The 22186-nt window shown below is 39.4% G+C and overlaps 1 protein-coding gene across 3 annotated transcripts in view; it reads right to left on the minus strand.

The window, feature by feature from the left end:
• The window catches only part of SMAD2 (SMAD family member 2), a 39063-nt gene that overhangs the window by 14441 nt on the left and 2436 nt on the right, over positions 1-22186 (minus strand). For 2 of the 3 annotated variants that reach the window (XM_005424187.3, XM_005424186.3), the window contains exons 2-4: positions 2136-2225; positions 801-994; positions 189-323 (exon numbers count right to left, since the gene is read on the minus strand). In XM_005424187.3, coding sequence (XP_005424244.1) covers positions 189-323; positions 801-994; positions 2136-2225 — 419 coding nt within the window. The remainder of the gene's footprint in view (positions 1-188; positions 324-800; positions 995-2135; positions 2226-22186) is intronic. The other variant, XM_031059630.1, reaches the window with a different exon arrangement.

Below are 22186 nucleotides of genomic sequence, written 5' to 3' on the forward strand. Positions count from 1 at the left end.
GCAGGATCATGTTTTGCAAACAACAGTGTTTAGGTATTTCCACTGAAATTAGTACATGAGATCAACTAAATCTGATTTAGTGGTGCATATTTCAATTAATTTGATCATTTACAAGGATGAAATGACCGTCTTTGTTCCAGTGGTACAATGTCAGAACATGCTGTCTAGAGTGGGAGTTAAGAAAATACCTGGTATGTAATTGCTCTGTGGCTCAATCCCAGCTGGAAAGTTAGTGTTCTCAGGAATGGAATGGGTATAGTCATCCAGAGGTGGCAGCTCTGTTAGGATCTCAGTGTGCCGTGGCACAAGCACAGGAGGCAAGACTGAAAAGGCAAAATTCAAAAATCACTGGTAATCAAAATACACAATTTTGTGAGCTAAAATGAAAAAAAAAATCTAAAACATCTAAGAGTTTCTTCAGATGTTTTGAAATCTTCTGAAACTCAGCACTGCTAAGACTACATTTGCACAGCTAGTTATTGGAAGAGATGGGATTCCTGAGGTGCCTTAAATAAGACCATTCCACATTAGCAAAGGTAAATCAACTTTTTTGTCCTATCCAGTCTGAATTGCCCCTGGCCAGCTGGAAACTGCTAGCAGTCCTGGAAGTGTTTACAAACACATTTGTAAAGATTTTTCAGCAACTTTACTACTAAAAACTTTCAGGGATACGATCTCAAAAAGAATCTTGTACTTCTATCAAGACAGGACATCACCTTTCTCTCATTTTTCATTCAAAACATCATGCTGAATAACCACAAACAGATGCTGACACCAAAAGTCAGAAGCAGTCCTCCTACCTGGTGTCTCCACTCTCTGGTAGTGGTAAGGGTTTACACATACTTCATCCTTTTTAAGATTAAAAGCATATTCACAGTTTTCAATTGCCTTAAGTTCATGGTGGCTGTGCAGGTCTGGCCAGCGCCACAGGCGGCAGTAAATGACATGTGGCAGTCCCTTGCGGTGAGACACCTGCAGACGGCCATCGAGGGATCTGCAGGGGAAAGACGTGGAGAAGCATTTACAGACTGCGTGCTGCCTCGGTCCCTCCAGCAACAGAGTACACACATGGGTAGCTCATTCTCAGAATTCAGTGTGTTGACTCTGCTAGTGATATCTATACTCTAATTGAAAGGCTTCAAATGCAATGAAAATGATCGTATCAAGCAATGTCAACTCATGTTTGAGCTGCTCAAATTATTGCCAGTGAATTTAGAGTTCATTAAAAGCCACTTACATACAACCAAGTATTTAGAATGATTGCTTCATATACTTTCTTTTTTTTAAATGCAGAAAACAGTTGTTAAAAATAAAATCACACATTTAATGGTCCCTTCCACTGCTAAAGGCACCTCAAGGCTTTGCTGTGGCATGGATGCTTTATGGTTTTAAGCATAAGAACTCCCACAGGACTGCAAATAAGCCTATAAGCAGTCAGCTGCCCAAGTGATCCACATGGCAGTATAACTGCAATGCAAAACACATGAATGCACATCTTGTAAGGGCTGTACAGTTTATCTTCTTCACTTCATCTGCCTTGCTACCAGCTGAAAATGTTTTGCTAGTTTTAAGACAGACTGCATATGCTTACATAAATGCAGATGTTTATGATTGTTATGGGATGGGAGACAAACCTCAATACACAAATCAAGTAATGTGACATGAAAAAATAAAGACCCTGTTTAGAATTTGCCCACCATTAAGTACTGAAGAATTTACAAACAATTCTTTAGTAGCTCGTATCTGAGCCAATTAGCAAGATTTAACTGAAAGCTTGCGGCATACAAAGCAGTTTAAACACTTTGTAAGATTAGGTCTAAAGAATTAAGTTTTCCAATTTTGTTAATATAAATACCAAATCACATTAGAGCTTGCATTTAACAAGTCTTCCCATTCTTTCAATAGCACTGGCGTGAAAAATGAGTAATAATAGAATTAAGAGTTTCATTGGTCAAAACATCAGCTGTGAACATACTGATTTCTACACTGGCAAGGAAATACTTCAAAATGCTGTACCATGAGAGGCCTAGGAATCATTTTAGTCTATTTTACAGCTAAAGCATCCCATTACAGACCCTCCAAAGCCAATCCCTCCCACAAGATTTTTATGATGCGAGAGAGGGCAGAATATTCACCTGGTTTGTTCAGAGAAGCTGTAAAGGCCTGCTGTATCCCACTGATCTATCGTGTTTGGTGTACTCAGTCCCCAAATTTCAGAGCAAGTGCTGTGCATAAATTGAAAACAAAAACAAAAATTGATATGAATATGGAACATGGTTATTCAAAACACCATGAGGTCAAACATGGAAAAATGTACAGAATACTTCCTTTCACATAGAAGATAGAGCACTGTTAGACTGGCATTTAAACTGACATTTCATGCTATATTTTCTATATGAAGGAGGCTATCAAAATGGAACAAGTGATTCAAGGTAAATGATAAATGTTTTTAAAGGTGAACAAGTTCTCAGGTTTTAAGTAATTGATACAGTTGCAATGTTCCTTAAAACAGGCAAAACTTCCTCAGCCTAGTTCTTTACAAAATTCAGTTTTAAAAGGTAGTTTCTGGGTTGGGTTGGTTTTGGGGTTTGTTTTTTTTTTTTTTTTGTTTTTTGTTTGTTTCTAAACATAAACTTCCCTAAGACTTCAAACAAAGGCCATGTGTATCCAAAACTGAACACCACAATCTAAAGTTCAAGTATCACCACTTGATTAATCAGCATTAATCTCATTTTCCATGCACAGACTAATTTGTTGCTATTCTGAAAAACAGAAATTCAAACTCTGAAGAAAAACACATTATAGCTGATATTTAGCTGTTTTCTGTACTCTCCTTGATTAAACAGCTAAATATTCTTTCACACAGTATACAAAACAATGTTTTACAGTGTAGCACCTTAAGATTCAACTATCACATAACTTTAATTGCTAAATCAAGCAGGAGAAAAGGAAAGGCAGCTAAGCCTTTACCAAACTGGCTCAAGGAGCAGATTACAATGGGAAAGATAAAGGAACATTCAGTCATAGACACAAACTAAAGCAGAGGCAAATTTAAACAAAGCAAGAAAACAGGATTGTAAACAGGCAGCAGACTTTCAGACGCATAAATGAAGCTCAGTTTTATAACATACTTGCTCAGTGACCACTGAAAACAGACACTTTATTTTCCGTAAGTAACATACTTATATACTCTCACTTCAAAAATGGAGAGAATTTGTTTCACAAGCAACTTCAATCTCTGCTTCCTAATTATGCAGCCTGAAGTTGGCTGGCTGCTGTATTACCTTTAAAATTAACAGCCTCTGAAAAGTTGCAAGAATCCAAGGTCACCAAACTTCTGATTTTAAATACAAGTGTTGTGACTGAAATTTAAATTACCAAGTTTATCTGATACACTCAAGTTTGGATTGAGTGCTTAAGAAAAGAAAAGTGAGGTTGATGTTTTTATTTCTTCTCATTACACAGGGAAAATTCATTAGTGTTACAAAACAAAAGTGCAGACAGCACTTCACTGGACTTGAAACCACTGTCAGCGCCAACAACCACCTCAATTCCACAGTGACTTTTAATAAAACCTAAGTGTTGGCCACTGGTGAAGGCAATGAATGGGTCTTGCTTCCTTCTTGCTTCTACCACGCACCTCATTTCTAATGCCATCCCAGTGAGGCTGAAACATGCATGCCAGTGAGAAGCAATCCAAATCAATAAACTGGCTATCTGACCAGAGAACAAACGTGGCTGAAAATACATGTTTTGAGTTACTTTTCAGCCAGATCACTTCTCTTTATTGTAGTTATATAGCACTACAAAGAAGGAGAATATAACTGTGGGTGGCAACAGCCTGCTTTTATCACAAATAAATATGTTAAATTAAATAAGGCCTTTTGATATATTACTGATTATGGGTTCAAGTAAAATCCTGTACTAGATGAGTTTGCCTAGTAGAGAGCAGCAGAGAGTCAGAGATGAAGGCCCATTCTCTGGCAGAGATCCAGCTCTTCAGAAAAGCCAACCATCCTGAACAAGTTGCATCCAGAGCTCAAGCAGCATCACAGCTCTCCTGAATGAGCAGGCAAAGAGGGATCCTGCCCATGGCTGCATCAGCAGGGCCTGCAGCCTCTCTTTTCCACATTCCTAAGATGCAGTCAGAACCCTGGGTCACCAGAAGCTTTGCAAGGATTGAAGTAGTTGCCCTGAAGACACACGGACACCAGGGAGCATCTCTGCACTGTACTGTGTCCTTAAATATGCACCACTACTGCTACTAAGACAGATCATCTTTACAGGCAATTAGAAGAACAATCAGCAGACACAAAGCCTGCTGCATATTAATTGACACGGTGAGCTCTGACAGCTCACTACCTTTGAGCAATGGATCCTTCATACAAAGCAGTGCTCCAAAACTGTGGAGCTGTCACACAGATTACACATTCCCAAAATTGTGGGGTGCATCACTACTGTAAGCATGACATGCCATGCATTTGGTTCACAAGGCTTTTAATACAGCACATGCAAAAGTAAAGTTTCATAGCCCTTGACAAAACAAGATGAACAGGAAAAGTATTTTATATTGCTAACCTCTTCTCCCTATTAATATTCAAAGCTGACAGCATATTCCACAACCTACAGAAAGACAAACAGTATCCTGAAGACTGTGTGACAGAGCCACAGCTTGGAATGAAGCTCAAAACACCATGGAGGGAGAACAGGCCAAGAGGCACAGAAAAGTGATCAGTCAGAGCAGCAAAACTGCTCCAAAGTCATTGGTTTACATGACGTGCTATCCTCTGGGATGCACATCTGTTTAGAGCTGGGATTAGTACTAGTGTTTTACTGTTTCATCTACACCAGGACTATACTTAAACTCCAGTAATGCACAATCAAACACAGAAGAAAGAGCCTGTAGGAAATCATTCCATATGATCAATGAAGTCAACTCAACAAAGATTTTACTGTTTGCTGGAGGAAACATCTAAAGAAATAAAGAGGTTTCTCTACTCCCTGCTGACACAAAAGATCCATTGCCTACAAGGTGCAAGACTATCCCCTCACCACGTCACCCAGGCAATAAATCAAGACTCTTAAAATTCACACACACGCACACCAGATCAAAACTAAATTCCTCACAACCTTAAAAACCATAGTTCAATACACAGTACTTCCACGAAAGGCCACAGTATGCTCATGCATACACAAGCCATTGCCTGACAGAGGGCAGGCATGTCTACTCATCCCTGAAAGGTGGTGCTGGAAAGGTGACTGAATTCTGAAAGATGTTTTAACCACCCGTAAAACCATCTGAAAGACAGGAGGTACAGATTTTTAATAGTGCAGAATTACTGCCTCAAAATAAACAGGAATCACTCACCCCTAAATCTACCTTTCTGAAGCATCCAAAATTTGTGTGATGCAGAGTCCCTTCCATACGTTAGTCCATAAAGGTTTCAGGAGAATCAAGCACTAACATCTGTACTCATAAGTCAAGTCTTGTCTGGAAATATTCCCAGGCCCTGGAACATGATCATGTATGCTAGAAAGCAGCTAGGACATTCCCCAGCGCCAGGCTGTGCCAATTATTGTTCTCCCACACAATTCCCAGGTTTGTGAGTCGCACACCATCGGGACCCAGTCACAGTGGACAATTCAGATGCAGCTTCCCTGCTCTGCTAGCTGAGGGCTGAAGAGAATGGACAAGGCAGTCCTGAGCCAGTTGGATGGTGCCTGGGAATGTAACCAGGCACGTTTAATTTATTAGGAAGGAGGCAGCCAAAACATATCACCATATTACCTTCAGTAAGCACTCAAGCTGAAGCCTGGAAGCACACTTCAGGCTTTGTATTTTACCAGACAAGGGGGTTTGGTGTTGAACTCGCTGTACACTGCATCACTGGTAAGCCATCACTGTTTTCAAAATACAATTTGGCTTCTGTGTTGCTGTACCTAAATGTTTCCTGTGCAGACAGTGTTTAAATATACTCCAAAACACAAGTTCAAAGCTAATGTACTTCCTCTCTCCCGGACACTTTCATTCCAAAGAGCATTTTCACTGCTGTTCTTAAAACAATTTGTTGACAGAAACAAGCAAACATTTGGTCAACAATACAAAAGCTAGTTTTTTATCTTTTCAACACTTTTCAACAGTAGCTCCCAACAGCAAATCATCATGTTCTGTGGCCTTTAGTACTCCATGCTTCAACAGAAGATTGTTACTTTTGCAGTTCCCACAAGTAAGTGAATTTATTATAAGGGACTTCAGGGATATAAACACCAATTTGGCTCAGATTCCCAGGTGCTGTGAAGGTCTAACAAGAGAAAACTATTTCCTACAGAAAGGAGAAATGCTGAAAAAAATATTTGCAAGGAATAAGAAGCACTTTTTGAGATCCAGTACTTTTAGGGAAACCATATCTAGCAGGTAGGTGGTTAAGCTGCTACACACTAAACCCGGGACAACTGGGGTTTGGGACTCTTTAGGACTGATGTGGTAAAGAAAGGATCAGATAAGTTTATACATGGTTGAATCAAAGCTACTTCTGCCAGAAGCTTTCCCTGAATGGAAAGGGTTGTAAGAGCTGGTGTTTCAACCTGACTTTTTATCTGCTTATAAGGAATATCATCTCATATGATACTGTGCAATTCTGGCAAGAAGAATCTTTAATGTGGCTATCAGCGTGCAACAGTTCACAGTATGCCTTCACTTCTTCCATTTCATCATTTCCTTTAACAGGAAAATCTGAGTTCCAAAAAACCTGTACTCTGGGCAAGAAATTACCTACACAGCAATGAGCTGTAGCAAGGCTTTACTATTTTCACACAAAATGCCAAATCTGACTGTCTTTATTCAGTAAGACAGAAAACTCTGACATACACAAGAAACATGTGGACACAGGACAACCCCAACTATTGAAGATAATCTGCAAGTATTTGTATTGCCTTATCTACAGATGATGTTCCCAGTCATTATTCCCCTACCTTAGTGGAATAACATTTAACTGTAAGTCTACTATAAAAACTGGACTATCAAGTCCTGGTACAAATACAAATAAATTATTGATCCGCCCACAACAAATGAACATAGAAGACAGTTTGTGCTACACTCATGAGTTGTGCTACACTCATGAGTCAATAAAATTCTTGTAAGGCAGTGTATCTCAACCAGAGGAAAACTATCCCTATTGAAATCCATACCAATAAAAAAAACCTACATTAATGATATAGTTTAAAAAAATGTACTGTACTGATCTTCATGAGTCCAAAAATACACATGGATCTCTTACCACCTGGAACACACCGCCCAAAAGCAAGTTCTTGTATTTGATATGTTTAGGTGGTAAAGGACACTGCAGGAGAACACTGAACAGCGTAAGATGATCTGTGACAGCACAACCTCATCTCGGTGAATACAGAAAGACTTTTGCATCTTGGCTTGTGGCAGCAGTAATTGTAACTAGAAACATCAGCAGTTGGAGATGTATATACACAGATCAATCCACAATCCCCTCACTCATGTCCAGATGCCAGCTATTAAAGCCTACTGGTACTCAATATTGGCTGCTTAATTAGGATCAGTTTCTCAACACAGTTAAAAGCCAGATGTACTGATTTGCAGATCCAAGCAAGTATGTGCAAGCATTGACCAGATATTCATGGCCACAGCATCAACAAGCTCGTGTCTACACATAGCACTGCACATCCTCCAAGACATCCCTGCACCTTCCCCAAGAGCACTTGCAAAGCAGAAGATAAAAACAGGGATAAAGGTGATAGATCTTGTCAACAATACTCTTTTTTACAAAGATGTTTATTTGAGGCTATAGCTGAAAAACCTGAAGCCAGCAGAATTTTAATCAGTACCCAGTGTGTGATAATTTTGGTGTGCACCAAAATTACAACACAGTGCTTGGGCTGATCTAGGTATATAAGTTGTTGCTATCATGAATTTATTACCAATTTTTACTGAGAAACAGAATGAACAAATAACTATCCTACCACTATTTACAGTGTTGGCAACTCCGTGTGCTCAAGGTACTTCTTGTAATAAATTAAGTGCTTGCAACAAGTACAACATCAGATGGAAGCAAGCAGAACCACTTCAAAGGTATTTACATATGAAGTACCAGAAACTCTATAAAGAAGTTGTTAAATATTGTCACAATTCATATGTAACTGCAGTTACACATTTTTTCTTCGAAGTCTTGCAAGGTGGAACAGCTCTAAAGGAGCTAAAAGGCACTGAATTCAGTTGGCAGCCTCGTCTTTACCTGAAGGGGTAACACTAGAAATATGACAAATAAAACCTGAAATGCAAACAGCACTGTGCTAGTCAAAGCGCACATTATACAGAAAACATTATAGAAATGGTCTTGGACATTTAATTTGCTTATTTGTGAAGTATTACACTGAGCCTCTAATATCCTTCCTGAATCTTTCACATCTTTCAGAATCTGCAGCCACTAACAAGTCTGCCAAGTTCATGTTCAAGGCAATCTTCTCCATTTGCCTTTCTCCTGCATCTTATAATCATGAGCCTTTCTCCCATTGAATCTAATTTGTCTGCCCCTACATTTTCTGAGGCACTTGTAGTGCTGGAGCTGTGGCTGAAATGAAAACTAATTTCAGCAATCTCTGACAGTATTCCATTTATCTCTTTTAAAATGGGACATGAGTATCAAAGTTAGTTTCCCAATTCTAGAATTCTCATGCAAAGTCTTCCCTATAGAAGTGAGCCTGATGTTGGTTTTCACTGTTTTTACTCAAAGACTAAACAGGAAAAAATACAACAACAACAAAAATTATCAGATTTTTCACTTGAATTAGAGAAGTTACTTATACAGGCACACAGGCACCTTTATACTAGCCTAACATTTACTAGGCTTACGACTTTGTTATTTTGCCAAGTAGGCAGAAAAGAGGCAGAAAATTTGCTTCAAGAACTACACTAAGCTATCCAAATTGGAGTTAGAGCAGTAAGAAATGGCCATTAGACTTGTGGAATCCCATATTCTCATAACAAATGGGCAATGCCAGTGCTTTAGCATTGCTCATGGCTGCCTCCGTAAAATTTACCAGAGAAAACAGGTTGAAGTCTGCAAACTCCAGATCGGTACCTTGTATACAAGACCTGTACCTTTCTTTTTAAAGAAATAAATCAATCTTGCTATGTAATCTCTTAGATCCAAGAATTCAGAGCAACGTAGTGAACAGGAAGCCAAAGCAGGAACCACAACACTGACTAGGCCTCCAGTTTATCACTGGTGTGGCTACACTGAAGCTGCACGCCAGTGAACACACTGCCCATTACATTCCACTTTTTCTACCTTTGAGAAAAGGACCAGTGAATTGATGTATGGAAGAAGAGAATCCTCCCTCTCACATCAGTTACCTTCTTCCTGATGCAACTGAGACTCAAGAACAGCTGAAGAGATACACCAAGCCTTTGGAGCTAGTTCAGAAATGGTCCCTAAGTCTCCAGTAATAGGAAAAACTGAATTGAAAGGCTTAGGTGTAACAGAGATTAAACTAAGACAGCATTTTAAAAAGTTCACTGGCTTACAAAGATACATGTATTGTACTCAGCACAGACAGCTCCTCCCAAACTTGCCTGATCATGGTTTCCTTAATTCTGGGCTTCAAATGAAAATATGCTTTTATGAAAACAGGCTTTTATATTCTGATTTGATAGTCCTTTCTGCATATTGACAATTAGGACTTTTCCCTATTACAGCCTGAAATGCATACAAACCAGAGAGGAGCAATGCTAACTATATTACCAGTCTTTCCAAGTAGCACCTCAGCTAGCTGCATCACCAAGTGCCTGAACAAACCCACTAAAATGCAGTCTGGTTGACCTAAATGCCTCAACTACTGAAATGCATGCTGCTTATGTTTCTTTTCCCCATGCTGGGGAAAGGTTACTTGCACTATGCTGACTTAGGAAAGACTAAAACAACCTGCAATAAGGAGATTAATGCTAAGCTCCTTTCATGACATATCTACCACACTCCTCCTTTGAATTATTTTGCATCTCTGCAGAACTGATCAGTGTCTTCACTTGCATCTCCAGCATCCCATGTTACAGTGACAAAATGTCATCTGCTCACTTAAGTGTACAGAAGCAGGCACACACATTCATCAAATGGAATGACAGTTACAGAGGTCCTGATCTCATTTCCTGATCTCATTATCCTGCAACAGAAAATATAAAGTTTCGGTAATTCAGCATGAAATAATGATTTCTCTTCCAATCACCTGCTAGAGGGATGACCTAGTAAGTTAACAAACACGAAATAAAATCCACAGGTATGAATTCTTTTTGAAAATTATCTACACCACTCTGTGGTGGCACTTGCCCTTTGGAGGAGCTGGACAAAGGTTCCTCTATGGAGACAATTCTGTGATGGACGCTGGGGTAGAAAAACAGACCCTTAGAAAAGTTCTGTTAAAGGGTTGTACTGGCAACCAGAGTAAATGAATATCTACATGTATTTGCACACAGCTATAGGTGGATAGTTTAGATAGTTATAGATGGTTTGCCATCAGAATCTCCCATTCTTCAAAAGAGAAATAGAGCCTGGCAAGTCTAGGAAAAGGATACCAAGTAATGTCTTACAAAGCCCTGGACTTAATCTTCTTGCAGAACTGAAATCACAGATTTCTCTCTCAGCACAAACTCAGCAAAACAAGAGTAAAAGTGTGGGGTGGGCACTGACCATCTACAACTAGGAGTGCTTCCTCAAGGGTCTCTAACCCCTTAGATTTACTTATTTAAGCAACTGGCCTTATATAGTTACTAAAAAAAAAGAAATTTAAATCGCTTTTCCTCCTTCTCTAGAATCCAAAAGCAGACCTTTACGCTTCAAGCAGAAGACACAGATACTTGCTGAAAACTGTAACACTACCTTCTCTCCCTCCCTCCCCCCACCCCACAGGCACGTTCAAGACATACCACATGCAGCCAAGAAAGATACATTTATGTATGTGCATATTTAGTGGAATATAAATCAGGAACCATTGCACAACCTCTCATCTTTCAGAATGCTTTTACGAATAAAGTTTACATAGAACTTTATAAAGTATATTCAAAACCATTACATCAAATACAAAATGCAGCCTCTGAACCGAGGAAAATGACTTAATAACCTTCCTTATAAATAGATGTATGCTAAAAAAATTAACACATCAAAATAGCCAGAAAAGCAGGAGGCACAGGATGCAATTAACCTCTCTAACACTGTGGGAAAAGAAAAAAAGTCACTGAATAACTCCCATTTACTTCAGATTAAAACTTCAAGGATGTCCACAGGGGACACAAAAGTGGAACGTGATGTACAGAAGATACTGTTAGAGCCCAGCATTTGAACTGCCCAGAGCCAGTAGCTGGTTTTCTCTAGTTCTGCTGAGTGCCAGGCCAACAAGTGATCTTGATGAACAGTCTATGCTTCTGTTGCCTTTTCTAAAGGAACACTTCTTCCTGGTCACATGTGCAACAAACTGCCTACATAGGCAAAAATACAGATACAAGGCTCTTCAAAGCACTTTATTACCCTCCCTTCTCCCAAATCCTGACATGCTAGCCCAGTGCTGTCAGACAGAATAAAGCAGTCAACAACAATCAGTGCTACCTTTATTTTTCTCTCAATGCCAGGAGATCCTGGAAGGATAGAACCTCAAAGTTCAAGAGTAATTTTCCCCGGATGCCATGGAAACCAAGCTGAAGTAAAATATTCCTTTCTTTTCTCATTGTCCATATGTCTGTTTAGACACAGATCTGATCAAGGAGTTTCTACTCTCTGCTCAAAGGCAGGTGGGGAGTAGAGCCTGAAAATTTCTAAATGACAAGGTCAAGCAACACAGAGGTGGTGTCAGGACTGAGAAATAAAAGCATGCAGTGCAGCTCAGCCTCCTTCAAGACTCAGCAGGGAGCTGGCCACAAGTCTTATGCTCAAAGACCAAAGATGTGGAGCATCCAAAAGCAGCCCACGGAAATCATGAGCTAACAGCTTTGCTGGGAAACTGGCCCTGCAGTTCCCCACTCCCAACCAAACACCACACAGCTTTCAGCAGCTCTGCATCTCACAAACACTGAAGCAGTCTAACTGGAGATAAGAGGAACCTAAGCATGGAAAAACTGCCCCTGGTCACATGTTCCAAAACAGCCATCAAAACCAATCACTCCTAGATGCCCTGTATCTACTGAAGATGACAAGTGTACAAGAGCATTCACAATGGCAGCTCTCTAAAGACTAACCAAGGGGTGGAAGGAACCCAATAACAACAACAAAAAATTAAAAAAAAATTAAAAAAAAAAAGATAAAAACCTCATGCAACAAAACCGACAATAAAGAAAAACCTACTACCATGTGAACCTACAAGCACTGAGGACATGGATGTTTATGCTTTAGATGTCATTACTGAAATGGTATCTTGGAATTCCTACACTGCTTTATTCATTGCACTATTATATCCAATAAAGGTTTTCTAACTGCTGCAGTTTCACATCTTTAGAAACATAAACTACTCTGTGATAACATCAGGCAGTGGGTTATGATGACACTCAGTGCATTTTCACAGGTTAATGTTGTATCATTCTTTACAGACCTAAAAATCAGAAATATCCAAGGACAAAGTACCTGTATATGAAGACCTATCCATCACAGTATGGGCTGATAAATCCACAACAAATTGTTTTGTTAATAGCAGACAAATCTCACAGAAGATCATACTTCCAACAGACATTAAAAAATGACCTTTATCTCAAGTTCTCTAACCACTGTTAGTCAGTAGGTGTGGTGAAAGCTTTCCCCACAAGCTAACAGGTACAGCTACCAAGCAAGGGCCAAGTCAAGTAATTTTTCTCGAGGAGTCCGTCATCCTCCAAGTGGGTGAGTGGCTGATGCTACCACCTGTGTGGGCTGCTTTGCAGCTGACAGACAGCTGAGAAAACATGAGATGTTTTGATTAACCTTCTCAAACTACTGTATATTTGGGACAGTGAAGGGGAGAGATTAGCCCTTCAAGTTGATTGTCCACAGTCCTCAAAAAGGATGTAACCTTGGCAAAAAGATTACTCTTGGAACAACAGTTACAGGATCTTTAAATACCTCATTTCAAACCGAACTTTCCTCTGGACAGCCCCTATGAATTACATACCTACTTCAGAAACCCAAGAAGAAAAAAACAGAGGTTCTATGCTATGAAATGCTCAATGCAGGGAGGCCACAATCCCTGCTGCAGCCCAAGCCATGCACACCTGGCAGAAAACTGGTGAAGCAGAGAATACACTGACCTTGATCCATATCCCAAACAACAGACTGTCTTTATGAAAACATAAAGAAATACCAACTATTATATAGCTAAATTACAAGTGTTTCCTATAAGGAATTTCAAATGAAGTTAAAGTTTGAGCCTTAGAGAAAGCTTCCCCAAGCAACACACTGAGGCTGAGAATTGAATGGTACTTGTGACATCACTTTTTGCCAAAAAAATACAGTTATGTCTGACAATGCCCTTACCAACACTAACAATGCCCATATTTCATTACAAAAATAAAGAAAACTCACAACTAGCTAGGAAGCCATAAAAAGCCTTGAAGAGTTGCATTGTTCAGATAGAATAAATAAATAAAACATTTCTAAAATGCACTTTGCATATTTGCTTAGATATTATATTACTTCATATGCTTTTCATAAGACAAAATCAAGAAGGTAATAGCCAATGTGCCTGACTAGAAGCCTCTATTCTCCTCAGGCCCAGAAGAGAACATGGGACCCTACAGCAGATCCTGTCATCAGAAAACTGGAATATGCAGGAGACACCTCTAGAATAAGAACCAAAGTTACCGCCTGAGCTTTGCTGACTAGAGCTTAGGCAGAAAGGATGTGTTAAGACCTTGGCCAAGTCCTGAAGTCTTCGACATCTTGCTCATGATCCACACCCACAACATGCATCTGAAGATTGTGCCCACAAGTGCTCTTGCCTCACATCCAATTGCTTAACAGACAAAACACTTTCCCAGGACATCCAACAGTTTCTTTTCCTCACTCCACCTACCAGAAGTCAGCCCTGATTTACCAGCACATGGCTCTGCTGAGGTGGCAGTTGCCCTGCTCTCTATTCTATGGCAGCCAAAAAGATGAGTGTTTCAAAGGCTCAAGGAACACTAACATTTAAGTTAACAAATACATGGATTTTGCTGGAAGGAAAGCTGCTCAAATCCTTCTTGGAATGTCTGTGCTTGTTTGCCAAAACATTGAGGGGCTCCCAGAGGATCAACAAACACATCAGCACTCAACTCCAGTAAAAATGTCTTCCCATCAGCAAACAGAATTACAGAATTTTTTAAATGACTGCCATTAATGCAGCTTGCACTAGGTAGAGCCCTTCTGTTTTCCTCCTATATTCATCCAATTGAGACATAAGTGGACAGCAAATGTTTGGATACTAACTGTGTTTAGACAAGATATCAATCTGCAAGACAGGTACATGGGACAAACAGAACATTCAAAATTAAAATGCAAAAGAACTGAAAAAGCATTTTTGTTATTGGTTTTGTGGAATTCATGGTTATGGACAGATGTGAATTCCTTTCCCTGGTACAGCTGTTCAGTTCATATACAAGTTCCTCCCACTGCAGTAGAAGTGGGAGAAGACATAAAGAGAGTAAAGAATTATCAATGAGCTTGGGTGACTGGAGGCTGTGCTTCTGCAGGTTATGCAAACACTGCAAGGTTCAGAAGCCACTCCTGAAAAATGTAGTTGGAGTCCATAAGATGAACATTTGAGTAATCTACTAGAGACAAGGCCTTTTTCAGCCAAACACTTGAGTCAAAAACCATTTCAAACAAAACTTTCTGTTGTGCTAAACAAAGCCACAAAGCTGCAAGATTCCACATCAGTTGGTATAAGCCTTTCTTCATGTTCAAACCTTCAAAACTACAGCATGAGTTGAAATTATTTCAGGCATCAGAGGAACTCAACTTGAAGCCTTCCACAAAACTAAGGGGAAGTAAAGACCAGTTCTGGGAGGTAACTCACTAACTGAACTAAACAGTAACTTTGAAATTCTGCATTTAAACTAAACTGAGTATGCTTCACTTGCACCAGGCTTTTCTCTATCCATTACTCAAGAACAAACCAAGCACTGAAAAAGGGGCCTGTCTACCTACAATTATGAGTGAAGATTTTATGAAAATTCTCAGCTCTATTTCTAAGACTTCCTTGTATATTTTGTAATGAAAAGCCACAGTTTGGAGGATCTTTTCTGCACAAATGCTGTAGTCAGATTACTGTGCAGCACTTGTTCAAGGGGATTTCCCCAACCTCATTGTTCTTCTGCCAATTCTAAAGCATATGCATCGAGATGTGAACCTACTCCAGTTCCCGATTGTTCTCTTGTATCCTGCCAGTCGGCTTCAAACAATGCAACATGACAGAAGCCAAAGAAAGCTGTTCATGATGAGACTATGGCATTGTACGCAGTAAATTTTAGAAGCTTTCCACCAATCAGCAGTGCAACTGAGTCAGAGTAAGTGAAAAAAAAAACCAACCCCAAGTAGCAAACAAGACATGGGAAATTACTTTTATTAAATTAGCAGGTGTACATTACAAGTGGGATTAAATCAGTAGGGAGCCTATTAAACAGCTATTTGTGTTCAAAGCTGCAGCAGTAAAGGAACTGCAGTATCTTGTTTAGCCTATAAATTCCTCCTAGCCTAACAGCCTGAGCAACATATTTGGGAAGTTTCTCATGTAAAATTGGCTGGGTTGTCATAAAACATTCACACTAGTAAAAACAGCACTTAGGTGTTTTGTTACAGTACCAAGAAAACTAAAATGGCTGACTTCTACAGAAGAATACAATGAGGAGAGGAATCTTCACCACACTGAATAGCTGGCCAGCTATAAAGGTATGAGTTACCACAGCAAGATAGGGAACAGTTTAGCATAGACTGGGGCTGGGTAAAGACTGACTCCTTGATTGCAGAAAAAATATCTATTTATGAGATAATTTGGGGCTCAGTATTGACAATAAAGCACAGTCAACATATCTTTTTTAAGTGACTAATACGTCTTCTTAATGGCAGCATGAACTGTCAAGATGCAGGTATTACTCTTCCTAGTCAGAGCTTTCTACCAGAACCTACTGTGCAGGAAAATTGCTAAAGTAAACACAAGCAGCCTCAGCATCAGTTGATAACCTGATAATTAGCTGCAAATTAAAAATTTTAAAAAAATTTAAAAAAAATCAAGCAAGCCTAAACACTTACTTTAACACTTATTTTTGAATCAGACTTTTCCTGCTTCTTACCATTAAGGCAATCCTAATGAAGAGCAGCATCAATTTAAACAAAGAACTTTCACAAATCCTAACCACTCACATTCTCACCCCCAAATCTGCTTTCACATCACTCATACTCCAACAGCAAAAAATACTTTAAGGTCACTGTCTAAACAATTGATACGCCTTATAGTAGTGAAGGTGGCATTACTACAATCCTTAAAAAAATATATCTCCATTCATAGACAGAAAAATAACAGCAAATTAGAAACTTAGGTTACCTGGGAAAAGGCAGGAAATCCAAGACCAGAATCCACATTCCCCCAGGCTTTATCCAGAATTCCAGTTAGTATCCAATGTAATCCTCAACAATTCAACATTTCTTCCTTCTGACTCAAGAGACAAGCTCCTTTGAACTATACAGCATTTTGCTACTTGCTAAGTATTTTTCACATTTGTATTTTTACACATTGACCTAGCTCAAATAACATGCCAATACTCTCTGCTTGGCACACCAACTCTAACAAATTATGTGGGTAAGTCACATGGCTTCCTGAATTGCACGAGCTTAAAACTGGCAGTCCTAAGTATCTTTGTTTAATACTCTAAGACTTCCTTTTTCAGGATGACATCATTGTAAGATGCTGTAACCTGAGCCATGCCTACACTAAAGCTTAACCTCAGCAACAGCAATTCAGTCCTCATCACCAGCCACAGCTGCGCCACAAAACAAGTTAACACTTATGTTTTAGTATTTGTAATTAAACCCCACTCAATTACACTTGAACACAATTGCTATCCTTAATTTCAGGTAAAAGTTCATCCCATTCCACTCTGTGCCGTGGGAAGGGACACCTCCCACTATTCCAGGTTGCTCCAAGCCCATCCAGCCTGGCCTCGGACACTTCCAGGGATCCAGGGGCAGCCACAGCTGCTTTGGGCACCCTGGGCCAGGGCCTCACCAACCTCACAGGGAACAATTCCTTCTCAATATCACATCAAACTCTGCCTTCTGGCAGTGGGGAGCCATTTCCTGTGTCCTATCATTCCAGGCCTCTGTCCCAAGTCCCTTTCTTATAATCCATTTAAGGTATCTGAAGAAGCTCTCAGGTAACCCTGAAGAGAGACTATTTGAGTAGGAAGTGGCAGTAGAGGAAAACAATGCTATTAGAGGAAAAAAAAGCATTACCTTGTGCTCATATCCATCCTGCATCCTATTCCACACATGAAATATAGCAACATCATTAATCAAATACGAGAAAACTAACAAAATTTGCTTTTAGACTATAAAGTGGGAATTATATTGAAAGGGTTAATAAAAGAAGGAATAACAGTATTTAACATGATAACATCACCAACATTGCCATATTAATTGCTAAACTCTAGTTTAGACATTAAGTTTCAGGGAGCCTTGAAGTCAAAACCTCGTGAATTTTTATTTCCCACTGTACGTCCATGCAGCATCTAAAGGTGTTTTGCAGCCTAGAGTTTGAACATGTCATTTTACATAATTAGGGCAGCATCCTTTTGTCTATAACCACATCCTTTAGTCTTTTACAGAGAACAATATTTAAGTTCCACCATAATTATGGGACTGCAGAATAAGGGCAGTTTGATTCTCCTGCTACACCTTTCAAATGAACACATCCAAAGTACCCACAGCACCAGATATCTTAAGGAGGAGCACAAGATTATGAAGCTAATCTTGGCCAATATCCCCCAAAATCTCAGCTGTTTCTTGCCATACTTCCAGAAAAGATTTCTTTGGCTTTGTTCTAAAGAATGTTTTTATTGAAATTCCAACAAGAGAAAAACAGAGGGGGGTCTGCTTCATCCTCAATAATCCTGTCAGGAGAAAAGGGAGTCAGTTTATCAACAAATGATTTACAAGCATATTATTCCTGTAATCTCAGCAAGAAAAACAGTACTTCAGTGAACTTTGAAGCATTGTCTTAAATATCTATACACATTTTTGAAAGCTTAAGATGTTCAATTATAGTTCCCATGCATTTTCATTTACATCCAACTGAACACATCCAGACTGAGAAACACTACATGGTTTGAGGACATTTTTTATATATTAAACTATGATTAAGAGTAAGTGTCCATCCCCAGCTTGAATAGTGAATTATCCTATCTCTGCTACAAACTATCAGAAAGTGCCAAGTTTTCTTTCTGGGAAAACAGGCTTCACCTCTGTCTGGACTGCAATGTTATTTTAGGCTCTACTATGCCAACCCAAGTGCCTACCACTGTCCTCTTCACTAACTTGCTCATAGCTTAGCAGATGTTGGGAACTCTCCTAGAACAGTTCCCAAAGAAACTTTCCCTGCTCCCAAGTTTAATTGCTGAAATCACCCATGTCCTATGGCTTTAACCTGAGAAGGAACAAAGGAGTACCTGTAGTGCTCTCCTCTAAGTAACCTATTTTGGGGAAAGATATTAAAGCCTGAAAACAATCTATTCTAGAAGCCGCATCAGCTTGACAACTCAGCTCTATTAGTGATCAAAAGCATTCCTAAAACTAGGTTACTGCACTTAGCTATGTGATCACTTTCCTGACAAATATCCCCAAGAAATTCAAGACAACATGCTAACTGGTAGAAGGTTTATTTTTTTCAATAAAAACTTTGCTCTTTACGCCTAAATTTACTCAGTTACGTGAAGAAAAAGGCATCAAAAAAGCATTATTCTAAAAGATTTGTTTTCAAACAGCAGGTCCAAGCCAGCTTCCCCATCTTTGAACAGGGTATTTCTTTGCCTAGCGTACCTCTGCTGTTAACTCTTGCATAGACACTGCGATCTGCACCCATAAGTTCCATGCTCAGAGGCTCAGAGTAACCAATAAAGAGAGCCAACCTGCAGAAAACAATTTTAACATGGGCCATAAGCCATGCCTAGGCCCCTTGTCTTATTCACAGCAGGGAATGAGGAAAGGGTTGTAGGGCAAGCAACCAAAGGAACAACATTTATATAATAGAGAAACATAGTTTCTTCAAAGGATTTTAATCAAGTCAAATGGCCTTTTTTCATGTGTTTGACCGATTTTCATCAGATTCTGCAGTTTCAAGTATTGAAGCATTGCAGAGTACATCAGGAATACAGCAAAATTAAGATATACTGGATTTATTTCTTGGATACTTTAAGCAAGCCTAAGAGAAGTTGCATCAATAGCATTATTCACTTCAGCATCAAGAGCAGTCTTTCAGGCTCAGAAGTCACATGGATATTTATTTCACAAAAAAAGCCCTAACCAAACAACAACCAAACCCAAAAACACTACAGTCTTCAGATGCAATCAATGCATACTACTGTGTTTTTACATTTTTTATGAAATAATATCAGAAAGGTATTCTGAATGCAATGCTTAAATAACAACACCCTATTTCCCCAGAACAATCAGGGTGTAACCAGTTCTATGGGAGCAGTAAAAAAAATTACCAGCCTTTAATATTGGATGAAGCGAAAGCCATACAAGTATGGTTTTAAAATATTTAAAATATTACTACTTCCTCCTAAAAAACTCAAAGCACCATCAACATTAATGAAGTTGATCAGTAATTCCAACCAATCACTTCATTTGTAACTGTGTGCTTCACATTCCCAACATTCCCTCACTATCTTCCACATTCCCAAAACCATGGAACCCATTGTAGGGTTTTCTCTTTGATTCTAAATGGTACAAAAATTCAGAACTCAGCTCATATTGGAAGCAGAAGACAAGTGCTTTAGAAATCTAACTCTGGACTGCAAATTCCATAGATCACCTACATTCTTGCTCTCACTCTCTAAGTCAAAACTGGGAAGCTGCAAAAAAACAAGCAAGAATAAGCTTCTAAAAACCATGACACAGAGAGAAGCTCTCCTCATGTTAAACAAGAGGGACAGAAAGCACATGTAAGACCAGATAATACTAAAACTCCAATGGCAAAGCAGGCTGAAAAGGAAGAGCTTGACAAGAGTATTAGCCCTTGCTCTGCTCTGGAAACAACTGCTGCGTTTCCCCTGGGACTCTGAGGCACCTGCATGGTACCAGCACCCCAGCAGACACTCTCTGAACTGCTGTTTCAGAAAGCTGGGTTTTTAAACCTTTCTTCAGCCAAAAGTCTGCCAGAGTGCTCTCCATCAACTTTCAGCATTGCTCTACTTTTGTGATGCAATTTAATAAAAATCAGCAGTAAAATTTACCTCCTCTGAAAGAACCAAGGCTGCCAATTAAAAGTGAGATTCAAGCACTAGCTACAGTTCCACATACAGTATCAGAACCAACTATACATAATAACTGTAATATGACTACTGCTATTAATGTCAACAAAAATTTGTCCAAATTCAATGCTTCCCTTCCCTTAGGTTTTGGTTTGGTTTTGTTTTTTGGTGGTTTTTTTTTTTTTTTTTAATTTATTTCCAATTTTGAAAATAAAGGAACTACAACAGTCCAGGTCAATATTACCCCAAACCTGACCCAACCAAACTCTTTTTAGTAGTTGTACATTATATGGCACTTCACAAAAGCAACTGTTTTGTGGTCCCATTTAAAAGAAGCAGAAATAAGGCATGATGCATATCTGTACTCTTTTTAAGACAGAAAAATGACTCAGCTGATCACACCAAAATACTGGGATGCCGAAACTAGTTGTGTTTTCATACTTTGGACTCCAATTCTCTGTGCTGTTACCACTGAAACAACTTTTTAAATAACTAAGATAAGACTATATGCCAGACTATATGTCAAAGATATGACAATATGCCAGCTGATTACTCACGACATGGCATGGTTTGGTTTGTTAAATGCTTGGATTTCAGCCTCCACTAGTTACAAAGCATTTATGGACTGGGTTTTGAGGAACCAGGTCCAGTGGAAGATGCCTCTGCACATGGCCACAGCAGGGGAGCTGGAGCTAGGTGATCTTTAAGGTTCCCTTCAACCCAAACTAATCTAGGATTCTGAGATTCAAAAGAATAATCCAGGCTAGGAAGAAGGAAACTGCTCCATTAGAAGAAGGATGCTTGCTCACAATGTTTCTCCACCGACTGCATCTTCTGCCCATGTCGAAACTGCATGAGAGAGCATGAAGACAAGTTCTTAAATGCCACCAAATTCATTTTGTATTTTAGAAAAGTGAACTCACGTGCCAACATTTAGTTTCAGAACACACAAGGATTATGTGATTAGAATCCCACTGGCTTGCTGGGAGGATTCAGCAAGATAACTACAAATTACTTAGAGGGCTAGTGTCAAAAGGACTTCTGTACTTATTTAGCCTCTGCTCTAGATTACTGACCCACTTATGAAGAGCTAAGCAGTCCTGCTGTGCAATGCCAACACCCACTCCATCTGTTTGCTTCTGCTTTCTCAGAACCTCCATTAGTCTCGTAAGAAGTTGTGTTAATTACCACATGAGCAGCTTTTGTGTAGTACACACAGGATCAGCCTCCCTTAGTGTGCAGTCACCTTGACAAACAGCACAGGAGCAGAATAAACCTGATTCAGCACAATTATCAATGACACACAGTAAGAAATGCAGATTTCTGAGTAGGTGATTTAATACAACTTTTGTTCAAGCTGCTTCTCAGTTTCGTGAAAAGTCCGTGGGAGTTTGGACGCCTTAGGTTTCAATGATGAAAAAGTATACTAGAGTTAAACACTGTATCAAACCTCTGGAAATCTCCCAGGGGACCAGAAACTTCTGAAACTTCAACTGAAACTTTTCTTTAAGGAATAATGCAACAGTGACAAACAGAAGCATCCCACAACAGTTGTTGATATCTGCACCAAATTAAAATCAGTAGTAAGTAAAACTAAAGCTAGCTAACAAACCAACATACACAAAAACCCTCCCTGAGCAGAACAACATTTGGAAAGCTAGCCCAGCTGTCACATCACAACTGCATCTCAGCAGCTTGGCACCA

The sequence above is a fragment of the Geospiza fortis genome, unplaced genomic scaffold, assembly GCF_000277835.1.
Source record: "Geospiza fortis unplaced genomic scaffold, GeoFor_1.0 scaffold488, whole genome shotgun sequence".
NCBI classification, from domain to species: Eukaryota; Metazoa; Chordata; class Aves; order Passeriformes; family Thraupidae; genus Geospiza; species Geospiza fortis.